This window comes from Equus przewalskii, chromosome 8, assembly GCF_037783145.1.
Source record: "Equus przewalskii isolate Varuska chromosome 8, EquPr2, whole genome shotgun sequence".
In the NCBI taxonomy this organism is placed as follows: domain Eukaryota; kingdom Metazoa; phylum Chordata; class Mammalia; order Perissodactyla; family Equidae; genus Equus; species Equus przewalskii.
The window spans coordinates 80,670,504-80,682,645 of record NC_091838.1 but is presented as its reverse complement, the minus strand read 5'-3'; the positions used below and the strand labels follow the sequence as shown (position 1 = coordinate 80,682,645).

General features: G+C 49.7%; 1 protein-coding gene across 9 annotated transcripts in view; it reads left to right on the top strand.

Moving 5' to 3' along the window:
- TRAPPC9 (trafficking protein particle complex subunit 9) overlaps positions 1-12,142 on the top strand; it is a 626,356-nt gene that overhangs the window by 459,962 nt on the left and 154,252 nt on the right. For all 9 annotated transcript variants that reach the window (XM_070631024.1, XM_070631026.1, XM_070631021.1 and 6 more), the window contains one exon: positions 8,681-8,834. In XM_070631024.1, coding sequence (XP_070487125.1) covers positions 8,681-8,834 — 154 coding nt within the window. The remainder of the gene's footprint in view (positions 1-8,680; positions 8,835-12,142) is intronic.

The window sequence follows — 12,142 nt, the reverse complement described above, 5'->3', positions numbered from 1 at the left end:
GTTCCAGGTCTGGATAGCCACAGGCCATAAATAACATATTCAGCATCCTTCATTGACACAATTCTCCATCCCAAATGAGGCCCCCACAATTCGGGGACCTGCTTGTATCACACACCTTGTCAGGAGCAGAGTCAGGCTTGAACTCCTGTCTGCTGACATGGAGTCCTGCCCCGTCCCATTGCCCTGCAGAGTCCACGGAAGGCGGGTACCAGGCCCTGGCTTCTCCCTGCCTTTGCTGGACTTGTGACCACGTTGATCCTGCAGGCCAGTCGGCCCTGTTGATGGAAAAGCTGTTCCCGCAGGAGTCCAGCAGAGGGAAATTAATCAAAAGTGACCCAGAAAGCAGGAATCTGGCCTTCACTCTGTTTCCCGCAGTTTAGGCGGGAAGGGGGGAAGCCGGCAACCCGATGACGTTAAGAGTCAAGCTCATTTTATTAAGCACCATTTTCTGTGCTGAGGAGAGTACTTACAGGTCCTAAAATAAATGTTCGTCTCCAGAAATGCAAGGTAAGGGATTGGGCTTCCGCAGCAACATTGGCTGAGATAGAGGGAGACGCTCCCAACAGCCTGACACTTCAGAGCCGGCTTCTCTGCAATGGTGCCACAGTCTCTGGTCATTGGAAGCATCGCTTCATTTTTTTTTCTCTAATACAGAGCAAGTATGTATAAATTTTATGTAAGTAATATCAGCGTTTAAAGGGATATTTCAGAGGCTGCATGTGCAAGCATCATTCATTCAACACACACCGTTACCAGTTATCGTGGACAAAGTGCGGTGCTGCAGAGATGCAATAGCTGAATCCCGGGCCTGCACCTGGGGGATGGACACGGACACTGGTAATTACGGAGTGTATGTGGGGGGCAGTGACCAAGTTAGGGGCCTCAGCAGGCTTGGAAAGCAGAGTGGGCAGGCAGGGAGACTTCTCTGTTAGGCCGTGTCTGGCTGGGTCTTAAAGGGTGCCTGGAGTTAACTCCTTGGAGGAAGGGGGAAGAGGATGAGGAGAGGCCCCAGGAGCGCAGGTCCTCTGCGGAGAAAAGGAGAACTGGCTTAGACGTGGCTCTTTGACTAACACCTGGTGACTCTAGTGGATCGTTTTCACTCAGTTCACCCCTCTGTAACATGGGGGTAGTGGTACAGGGTCCCCATAAGTATAAAATGAGATAATGCATGTACAGGAGCTTTCTCAGCACTGTCTGGGAGTCTCTTCACTGATCCTACTCTCCACCACACCAAGACTGTTCAGACCACACAGTCACTCTTCTGAGAAGCTGTCTCAGCAGCAGGAGGCCACTGTCACCTGACAACCATTCTAATCCCCATCCTTGGCCTTCGCGGAACTCACAGAATCCAAACTGAAGATGTAGGAGGGCCGCAAACAAGCTCCAATTTACAGATGAGGAGCTGGAGATTCAGGCAAACTTAACACCTCAGAAACGTAGAGTTTTCTACTGAAAAGAGACCCAGGATCTATCTGACACTGGACTCTCCTCAACTGCTCACCAAGTTTCCAGCTTCTCCATGGAGCGAACTAGAGGGAGGGAGGGTCTGGACCACAGACTGCCTGATCCCAGGCCTAGGCCTGTTTAGAAGCTGCACTGACCCCTAGGTGAGGTCTCCATCCTGTGGCTGCATGGGCCATAGTGGTGTTCATGTCCAGGTGCCCCCAGGCATGTGCCTGGAGTTCAGGTGGGCAGGGACATCTCTCGGGACCCCTCTTGTCCTCGCCTGCTGCAGGCTTCAGGGCTTTCCAGGCCTGGTGAGCAATTCTCTGTCTCCCATTTGCCGTCTCTGTGGCCTTGGGCAAGTGGCTTTATTTTCTGCAGCACGTGGTTATAATCCCTCCGGGCTGCTCTGAGGATGGAGGTGACGGCAGTAAGGTATGTTGCTCGGCACCTGGTGGCTCGTGGTGGGCACCACTCCTCTGACGTTTGGTGCAATCCCTCATGATACTTTGATTTTTAGAGTACAGTGTATCTTTCAATTAAAAATAATAATGAGGGACTTTTTTTTTTTTTTTTGCCATAAATTGATCCCTGAGGCTTAAGGAGAAAATTATCTTCTTTTTGGGTGTGAGCCAGATGTCAGTGTTCATACCATTTTCTTGTCTGCTTAAAGTCTCTTCTCATTTAGGATGGATGACTCTGGAAGGTTGGCTGCTTCCCTTTCACTTGGATTATACTTCATTATAAAACAGAGAATAGGCTGGCATTCTGCATAGTCAAATAGACTCCCATATGATGCACCACATAAATTTAGAATACCAGTCTTATAACTATCAATTATCTCCCAATGAAAGTTCAATTTAATTATATGTGGATAGTCCTTCTAAATCCGATTCCTTGATTTGTATTTAAATGTCATCATTATGACTTCCCTGGCAAGGTTATCAGCTGTTCAAAGACTGAATCATATGATATGGTATTTTAAAAACCATCACTTTTTTTATAGACTCTTCAAAAATCACAGCACCTTTTTTTAGTGCCAACTCTTTACTATTATTGTCACATTTGGCCATAAAGTTAAACATGAAAATTGGCATTCAGTAGTAGTATTAATTTTATTTAACTCCGACTCATCAAAGATGAACAGAATCAGATAGTGGTAGGACTGTCCAGGGGGAGGCCGGGTCGTCTGCACCTACGATACTGGATTTAGCATGGGAACTGCATTTGAAATCTGAACCTCAGCAATACTATGAACAGCCTTAGGTTGTTTCCTTAACTTCTCTGCACCTTAGTCTCTTCATCTGTACCGTGGGGCTAATAATCCCGACAGCAGCCACTATGTGTAGAGTGCTATTATGTACTGGGCCATTTTGTATCCACCACACAAAATCTTACAAAATGGGGTTTATTTGTCCCAATCTTGGGTGAAGAAACTGGACTGCAGTGTTTGGCACACCGTGAGGAACTTTGAAATTGTGAGCTAATTCCGCCCTTCCAGGAGGGAAATGTGCCGAGGGTCTGTGTGGTTGGACAAGCCTCATGGAGGAGCTGACATTGGATTGCGTGTTTCGTAAGATCTGAAGTCCTGTCTCAGAAAGACGCGTGTGTGGCCTGGGCCTCGCCTCCATCTGGGATTCAAGTCTGGTCCCTTCACCTAATCTGGAGGGACCCTCTCAAAGTGCCAAACACGTTTACACACATTATCACACTTGTTCACAGAGTGGTCAGTGACTTAGTGGGCATTCTTCCCATGTGACGAAGAGAAGTTGGGATGTAGAGAAGGAGCATGTGGAAGATGCACAGGTGACAAAGCCCTCGTTTGTACGGCTGCAGTCTAGTCCTGGGGATGGCTCCCTGGATCAGCAGACGGAACCTCCACCCTCTGCCTGTTCACTGGGGAACTGGCCTCGTCCTGACGTTCCTTGCGAATGTCCTCTAGTGTCTGAGGAAGCACTGGATGCGGAGCCCAGAGACCCAGTTCTCGCCCAGGCCACCCACTAACGGTAGATACAGGCTCTTGTGCTTGGGATAATGCCCTTACTTGATGAAAGACAAGTAGATACCAACAACAAGAACAATAAAGCCATTCTGGCAAAAAGGCATTTCCCAAAATAGCTGTTTCTGTGGTGGTGCAACCCCTGTTCAGAGGCCCAGTGCTGCTGCTGCTCCAGAAGCCACCCCGAAGGCCGCTACCACCAATGCTCACAGCGCCGCAGAGAGGGCAGGTGCGTCCGCCCTTCGTCTATACTCCCTTGCACTCCCTCCTTTTCTGTATTATTTCCAAGGATGTTTTCCAGTTTTGCTGTGATTTCCCAGAGGATCAGCCACAGTTTTGAATTATTTCTAGGACACTTTCCAGTGGGGATTGCACAATATTCTCTGGTCTGTGTTGCCTTACACCCAGTAAAAGGTCTCGAGGGTGTAAGCTTAAACCCAGAGTGAGGAGGGCCATGCCCACAAAGTTATGATCAGCATGTGTCTGCAAGAGGCTGTATGAGGCGGGGGGGAGGGTATTGCAGCTTTAATTCAGTGTTGATATTTTGTTGCTTTGTTACTGTTATGAAAAATTGCTTGCTAATTGAGAAAATAGGTATAAAGTCATCCAAGGCACCAAGCTGATCATTACTCGTGGGCTGATTGTGGTGGCCAACATTTCCTGGCCCTGAATAAGAACATTTGAATCCTCTCAGCCATCCCTCTGGGTGCAGGTACTGCTGATCGCATTTCACAGAGATGCTCAGAGAAATGGAGGGCTGTTCCCAAGGTCATGTTCAAGTCCAGGCAGGGTTGGGAGTCCAGCCCAGGTGGTCAGCTCTGAAGCTAGAGCTGCCTCCTCTTTGCCTCCTGCCACCTCGGTACCCTGCAAGACGGATGAGGTGCTGTCCTCTGGGGCCTCAGTTCCTCTTTGGGGCAATGGCAGTAGATGCTCTCATGCCCTCGCCTCTGGATTTCTCCTTCTTCTTTCAACGCCTGGGTTTCCAACACTGCTACGTCATTTCTCCATGAGCAATTCTGACAGGTATGGGGCCTTCTCAGCCCAGACGCCTCTTCAGTGGTGAACTCCAGGCAGGCAGTTTGTGATCGACTCTCTGTGCATCTCTCTCAAGCTGCTGCCATCACCAGGGAGCACTGCTATCCCCCGTCAGGGTGGCTTCATGACAAAAGTGACAGCCTCAAAATGTGGTGGCTTCGGTCTTCATTAAAAGTCCTGCCAGTTCTGTGCTTGGACTCAGATCAAGGCCACCTCCCATGGTACCCAGGCAGTGGGTCCCCCACCCCCAACAGTACTGGCCCTTGGTGCTGTTTTACAGAATGCAGCGTGTTGCGGCAGGTGGAGAGTTCACGTATGGAGACTCAGCTCTAGGAAGACGAGTTACTAGTCACGCGGCTGCCGTCTCTTTCCTGGTGGGGAAGGAGGAGGAGGGTGGTGAGGCTTAGGGGCTGTGCTCCAGGACCACGTAGACAGAGATGTGGAGGCCGGCAGTGCTCCTCTGTGGTTTGGGGGAATAATCTTCGGCTCCTGGAGCTGCCATCCTGGCTCCAGGATTTCAAGCTGGGTGACACTAGGTGAGTTACTCAACTTCTTGGTGCCTTGGTTTTATCATCTGTGGGAAAGGAGAGAGACTGCCTTTGGGACAGTCCCTGGCATTGCATGTCCCAGGGCTGCGGAGGGAAGAGGGCCGGTGTAAATTTGGGAAGTGGTTGGTTGGTCATGTGGGCGGCAGCCCTGTGCACAGCAGCCTGTGCAGTCACTGGGTCTGTGTCCCATGCCAGCTCTGCAAACAACATGAGCAAAACATAGTCTCCTTTTAGGTACTCTGCGTAAGTGAGGGAGAGCCAAGTAAAGAAAAAACAAAACTGAGCAGCACTGAGTCTGAGTAAGAGGCTCCTGGTGGGGGCTGCCAGCTCTGTGCTGTTGGGCAGGTGGCTCACGCTCGCAGAGCTTCAGCGCGTCTGCAAGAGGAAGCAAATCGCCCTCATCCTTAGTCCTGCTGTAATAAAGAAGACGAATGTATGTATGAATTACCTCACCCAGGGCTTGGCATGTAGTAAGTGTTCGTTACATTTCATTTTTTCCCCTCTCCTGTTTCGTGGGCACACCTGGCTAGAGTTTGGTTAAGGATTGGGGTGGGTGATGCAATATGATGCTTAGTCAGAAATTGTTCAAAAGAGTCCCTGAGATAATCACACAAATATAATCTCAGCGGCCACAGCGTCCAGTGTATGTGCTGACCCTAAGGACGCTGAAGGCCAGGCGGTCTCTCCCCCCTTCTGTGTTCAACAGGAAGAGAACTGGGCATTGGGACTGTGCCCAAACCCATTGGAGAGGTGGAAATTATTAGTTCCTTTGGGTTATCAGATGAACTGAAATGGGCCTTTTTAGTGAAACTTAGGAAATATTCCAACCTTTTGTTTGAAGAGAGCACTAATTTGCTTCAGTCTACCTTCGAGGGGAGGGAATAGGAAGGACTTTTGCTAGGGGGCAGTTAGGAGCACTCTTGCTGCACATGTAGACAGCTCGCGGGGAGAAAGGTAAATGGCTAATAAGCTCTTGAAAAAGTTCTCAACCTCGGGGTAATTCAGACCTGCAAATTGAAACATCCACGAGGTAGCATTCTGCGTCTTACTAGCAGAGATTAAAAATTGATCATCGCCAGTATTGGCAAGGGTGCAGAGCCCGTACTCCTGCCCACGCTGCTTGGGGCACGGACCTCGGCAAGAACCTTTCTGAGAAGGAACCTGGAACTCTGCCTCTGAGCCTCTGATGTTGTCACATTCTTGAATGAGGAATTCCACTTTTAGAATTGGGTCCTAACAGGCAATCATAAATGCAGTCAAGAAATTTTAGCACAAAGTTGTTATGGCTTTTTTCGATAGTAATTTTTTTTTTTAGATTTTATTTTTTTCCTTTTTCTCCCCAAAGCCCCCTGGTACATAGTTGTATATTCTTCGTTGTGGCTCCTTCTAGTTGTGGCATGTGGGATGCTGCCGCAGTGTGGTTTGATGAGCAATGCCATGTCCATGCTCAGGATTCAAACCAACGAAACACTGGGCCGCCTGCAGTGGAGTGCGTGAACTTAACCACTCGGCCACGGGGCCAGCCCCTCGATAGTAATTTTTAAAAAATAGAAACTATCTGAGAATATGAAAAATAGGGGAATTGTTAAATTATGATACAGCCATATGATTGTTTGGAAGACTAATTTTTAATGATGTGAAAATGTTCATAGTATATTAAGAGAATAAAGAAAATCTTAAAATTATGTGTATATTTATGTATGTATATACATATAAAATGATACTTATATAATTTATTCATATACATATATAATGATTTTAAACTACATTAAAATACAAATACTTAACAAAAGACTATAGAATTAAGGTCTTAAAATTAGAGTATAAGATTCTGAGTGCTTTCTTTTTCTTTTTTATGCTTTTCTCTGTTTTCCAACTTTTTCCAGTCGGCCTATCTACTTTTGTAATCAGAGAAGAGCATTAAATGTAATTTTTTACAGTAGTTCTTGCTAGGAAATGCACTGTCTTCTGTGCCTCCACAGGCGCGTCTCTAACTCTCGGGTGGCTAAGCCCTGGACGTCACCCTCTCAGTTGAATGCCATAGATTTATAGATTGTCCCTTGGTTCTTTCCAAGCCGCCTTAGTATCAAGACCTCTTCTTTGGGTTTAATCTTGTATTTATACACCCTGACTACCGATCCCTCTCATCTCCTGGTTGTTAAAGGGAGTAGCCCCAAAGGCCCATTGGAGCATGCTGGGTTTGGCTAAACATCTTGGCCACGGCATGGTCTGCCGTAATACAAAACGCTAACTTCTATGCTTTGACTGACTGACTCTCAGTCATCTTTCAGTTGGAGCCAGAACTTCAGGGACCTGACATGAAGAAACCCTCCTTCCTCTCCCACTTCCTTCTTGTAACACACCTTAACTGAGTACCTGCTGTATGCCTGATTTTGTGCTAAGAGGGGGCCTCAAACAGTAGATGCAGTAGATGCAGCCCCGCCTGTGGGAACATCGTGGTTGGGAGTGGAGGTGGGCTGCAAGCAGTTACCCACAGCGCCCGACTCACGTGCTGCGTGCCTTCTACAGACCAGGTGTTGCAGGACCTGGGGCGCAGCTGACCATGGGTACAGGTGTGAGGGCTGGGCAGCAGGGAGGGAAAGAGGTACACATTGGCCAGGGCATCAGGGAAGGCTCTTAATTCACTCACTCCTTTCTTCGGTGACTTGTTTACTGAGTTCCTGCAGCAGGCCAGGGCGCCTTCTAGGCCTGGGAGACTATGGTGAACAAGACCAGGATGATGTCTGCCCTCAGGGAGCTAAACGCCAGTAGGAGTGATAAACAATTAAGTCTCAAAATAAATATTTACAGCTCACAGTAAATGCTATGACAGAAATTGAACGCTGCAATGGAGAGTAAGGCGAGGGGAGATGTAAGACAATGCTGCTGTAGATGAGGTCGCCTGGGAAAACCTTTCTTTAGCTCAAACCTAAAGAATGAAGGGCTCCAGGTGTGCCAAGAGTCAGGCAAAGAATACTCCTGAGTAGGGAGCAGTGAGCACAAAGGCTAAGGCAGGAAGAGCCCAGCATGTTTTAGAAACTGCCAGAAGGTTGCGGGGGCTGGACAGAGGCAGCAGTGCGAGGAGGCTTTGTAGAGCATGTGCTCCTTGAACAGAAACTTGAAGGAAGGGTGGGCAGCAGCTCAAAAGACAAATGGGGTCCTGGGTGCAGAGGGCTGGCCGTGGAGAGAGGGGATGCTGTGCAGCCGGTGGGGCGGGGCGTGTGTGAGCAAGTCTGTCTGGCTTAGGATGAAGCATGAGATGACAGCCAGGGCTCAGATGATGAGGCTGGAGTTCCCATTGGGCTTTTGGGGTCCCCAGGGTTAAGTAAGTGCTAGTACTATGATTTTCCACATTGGGTCCTGAATGCCTTGCCCTGTTCCAGAAGTCAGGTTTTCTTCTAGGATACAGGAGTCTTCTCCAAGGTTGGAATCTCTGACTGTGTCATCAGTTCTAAACTGGATGTTGAACCAGCTCTGAAGCCGGTGCTACCCTGGGAGTCTATTATTTCGTTTTCTTGGAATGAATCCGTTATGAATTACTAATAATAATGATTCATTATACTGTCTCACGCTGGCGCGTGCTGCTTCTCCCACAGCCAGCAGAAGAAATTGCCCTCCTGATTAATTCTCTGCTGTGTTTTCTCCCTTCTCTTAGAATGGCTATTCAAGTGGACAAGTTCAACTTTGAGAGTTTCCCAGCCTCCCCTGGAGAGAAGGGACAATTTGCAAGTTCGGAGCAGCTGGAAGAAGAGAGGCAGGAAGCTCGGGGCCTGGAGATCAACAGCAAGCTGGACGTCCGTTGGAGAATCATATCCTTTTCATGGTGGCCACCTGGGACTTCACGCACCCTGCTCCAGGTTTCCGATCACTGAGAAGGACCTGAGGAGGGTTAAGCCCTTGAATTTTAGCTGCAAATAGTCCAGAAATACCGCAGCAAGGAGATAGGGGCCAGAGTGGGCATTTTCTTAACCTCTCAAGGCTCCAAGGCCCCTCATGAAGTGTTGGTTCAGGTGAGGAAAGGCTGCCTCAGGGCCGCTGCTCTTGTTTTGCACCGTATGTTTCTCGCGAGTGTTGACATTCGTGTTAGTGACAGGTTCGAACAGCCACCTATCTATGTGGGGCTTGAGGAGTTTCGCAGCTGCAGTTGTCTGGGAAGCTGAAGTCGGCTTGTACAGCTTACAGAGCCATCGAGATGCTGTTTTGAAAACACTGAGAGGGTTTTCGCAAGGACCGTGCTATATCACTAACCGGCCCTGCCCTAAACTTGAGATCAGTGCCTGGCTGGTGGTGGGCACTCAGTGGGATGAGTGAGCACGCTGGGGAGGCCCCAGGTTCGCCTGTTCGTGTCTGTCTGTTCAGCAGTCTTTACAGAGCGCCTACTTTGGGTCAGGTGTGTAGTGAGGCACGTGAGAGGCTGAGATCAAAGACCAGGCCTCAGTGTGGTTGCAGAGGCTCGTAGGGTGTGGATGTGGCATCTGAGAACTAAAGACCCTGCCAGGAAGCGGGGACAGAGCGTTGTGCCAAGTGCTGTGAGGTTCAGGGGAAGAAGCTGCTGGGTGTGGGGCGATCAGGGAAGGCTTCATGGAGGGGGTGACAGAGTGTTCGAGTGGGCTTTTTAAGGATGAGTAGAAGTTTTTGAAGAGCACAAGGGTGCGAAATACCCCGAAGGTCTCAAGGTATGAGAGTGTGGCTCACTCAGAGAATGTCTCCCAGCAAAAGGCAACTCTGATGTGAATGTCTGCTAGTTTTTCACACATGAATTCCGTGGATATGGGATGGTCAAGGTGTGTTGTATGGTCTCAGATCATTCCAGACCATCTCCTGGATTCTGGAAAGATCCTCAGTCTACAGGTGGCACAGCCTTCTTCAAGCTGAAGTGGATTTGGGCCTGGTGGACCCCTGTCTCCAAGGAGCTTGTGACAAATTAAGCACTTTACAGGTAGATAGAAGGCTCTGCGAACCAGACACTAAAACCGGGGCTCCCAGAGTGATGCGTGCGGCAGTCATGGAGTTAGCACGTTTGTCTTTTGTAGAGAGAAGTGAAAAGGTGGGGACAACCGAGTCGTCCTTCTCTTGGGTCCCCTAGATCTCAGCACAGTCAGGTCCAGTCACTTCCTGCTGGGTGAGTGAGCAAAGCGATGTAGCGTAGACGGAAGTGGCGTTCACACTGACTGCCAGGCCCTGCCTCCGGCATCTCGTTTAATTCGTCTTCGTCTCTCTGATCAGCACTCTTGTTCCTATGAGGAGATAGAATCTCAGTGAGGTGAATGAACTCAGCTGTGAGTCCAGCCAGGACGTGGTGGAGCCAGGGACCAACCCAGGTGGGGCTGCCTGCAAAGCGCTCCCTCCCAGCCCGGTCCTCAAGGGAGAGGGTTGTGGATGCACCCACGTCCTGTCAGCCTGGACCAAAGAAGGCCATCAAGTGTCACATCCTGGCATCTGTGGTCGTGACACCGAGCCAGGGAGGACTTGGGTCTGTCTGACAGGGCTAGTGTTACAGTGGCTCTGTAACTTCCCAATGTGTAAGTCCCCGGTGAGGCAGGAGCCACCCCAAGCCTGGGTCTCGGAGCTTTAGCTTCATGCAGGGAGCTAGGCAGAGCTGTGCAGAGCTGGCAGGCCTGGCTAGCTCTGATTCAGCCTCAGCTCGACAGCAACCGGCACCCAGTGGAGGAAGGGGCAGTATGCTCCGGGGACCCAGTAGGAAGAGATTCATCCTCCTGAGTGGGCTCATTCTGGTGCGGATAAAAGCAGGAAGCCTGGGGATGGGGTGTCCCCTGCCTCCCCACGCTCCACAGAGTGCGGGCCTCACTTGGTGCTAGGGCACACAGCAGTCCTTGCTAATGTCCCATCTAACCACGTACCAGGGGCTGCTTCTGGGCTGGCCCGAGGCACCCAGGGCGCAGTCTCAGCAGCTCCCAGGGCAGTGTCATCAGCGCGTCTCACAGATGAAAACCGCCTCTCAAGTTCACATGTAGAAGGCGGAGGAGCCGGCACCTGAACCTCATTAGCCTTCCTCCAAGCCAGTGGTCCTTGGCCAGCCTGTGCTGCCTTCTGATGGGATTATGTTGACCATCAAAATGGTCAAAAAAGTACCAAAAATGTCTTTAGGTTTCTCTCCTTTTAGGCTTGACTCCATTAAGAGGTTGACTGCCCTATTTTCTGTATTTGCTTAATAACTCATGTAGCAAATATTTATTGAATGCCTACCATGTGCCAGGCACATCTGTCTCCTGGATTTACTGATTGAAAGTTTATGAGAGACTGTCCCTATGAGCAGATTCGATTAAGGAGAGTTAACATTACGAACAGTCTCCGTCTCTCCCTCATCTGGTAATGACATCTGGCATGGGATGGATAGCAGACTTTTGCTGTTGTAAACTTGAATTCAAGCAGATGGAAAGACCAAAGATTGAACTGACTAATAACTTCATTGTGCATTTTAATAACATTTTCTCAATATTTAGACTTTATAAAAAATGTGAGCCTAATTTGACACCCATCCGTAGTAATAAAAATGGCCCACCTGTAGCCCGTAAGGCTGGATAGACATGTTTCAAAGGAAATTGTGGCTCTTGCAGTAGATATGTGCACACCTGTCTACATGATATCTACAACGACCAGAGAAGCAGCCAGGGGCACGGGAACTGCAGCCCCCTGCTCCCTTGGTGACATGTATAATGCTCTGTCCATTCTGTTACTGCTGTGTGCTGGGCCCTGGAGATGCCCCCGTCTAAGGGGAGGGGCACACGCAGAGATAGGCACTTGCAGCGCAGCCAGGGAGGGCTGAGACAGGACTTCCCATGGTGACTGCTGACAGGTCCAGAGCCTGAAAAGCAGCAGAGACCTAAGTCGTTCCCTGTGACTGGTAATACAGCATGCAGACCAGAGAGGGCAGCAGGATCCGGGGGCCTCTTGTGCCATACACACATGCACGCACACTCCTCAGGGACCACCTCCGTCTGTCCTACACGCAGCCTGGGAGCATTCACCTCCAGGGCTCTCCCGTCAGAGCCTGGCCCTGAGCAGTCTTTGGAGATTTGTTCCACCCTCTGAATAAGCCCCAGCTGGTGCTGCCCAGCCCACCCAGTGCTTTCTGGTCCCTTCTCTCATCTCGACT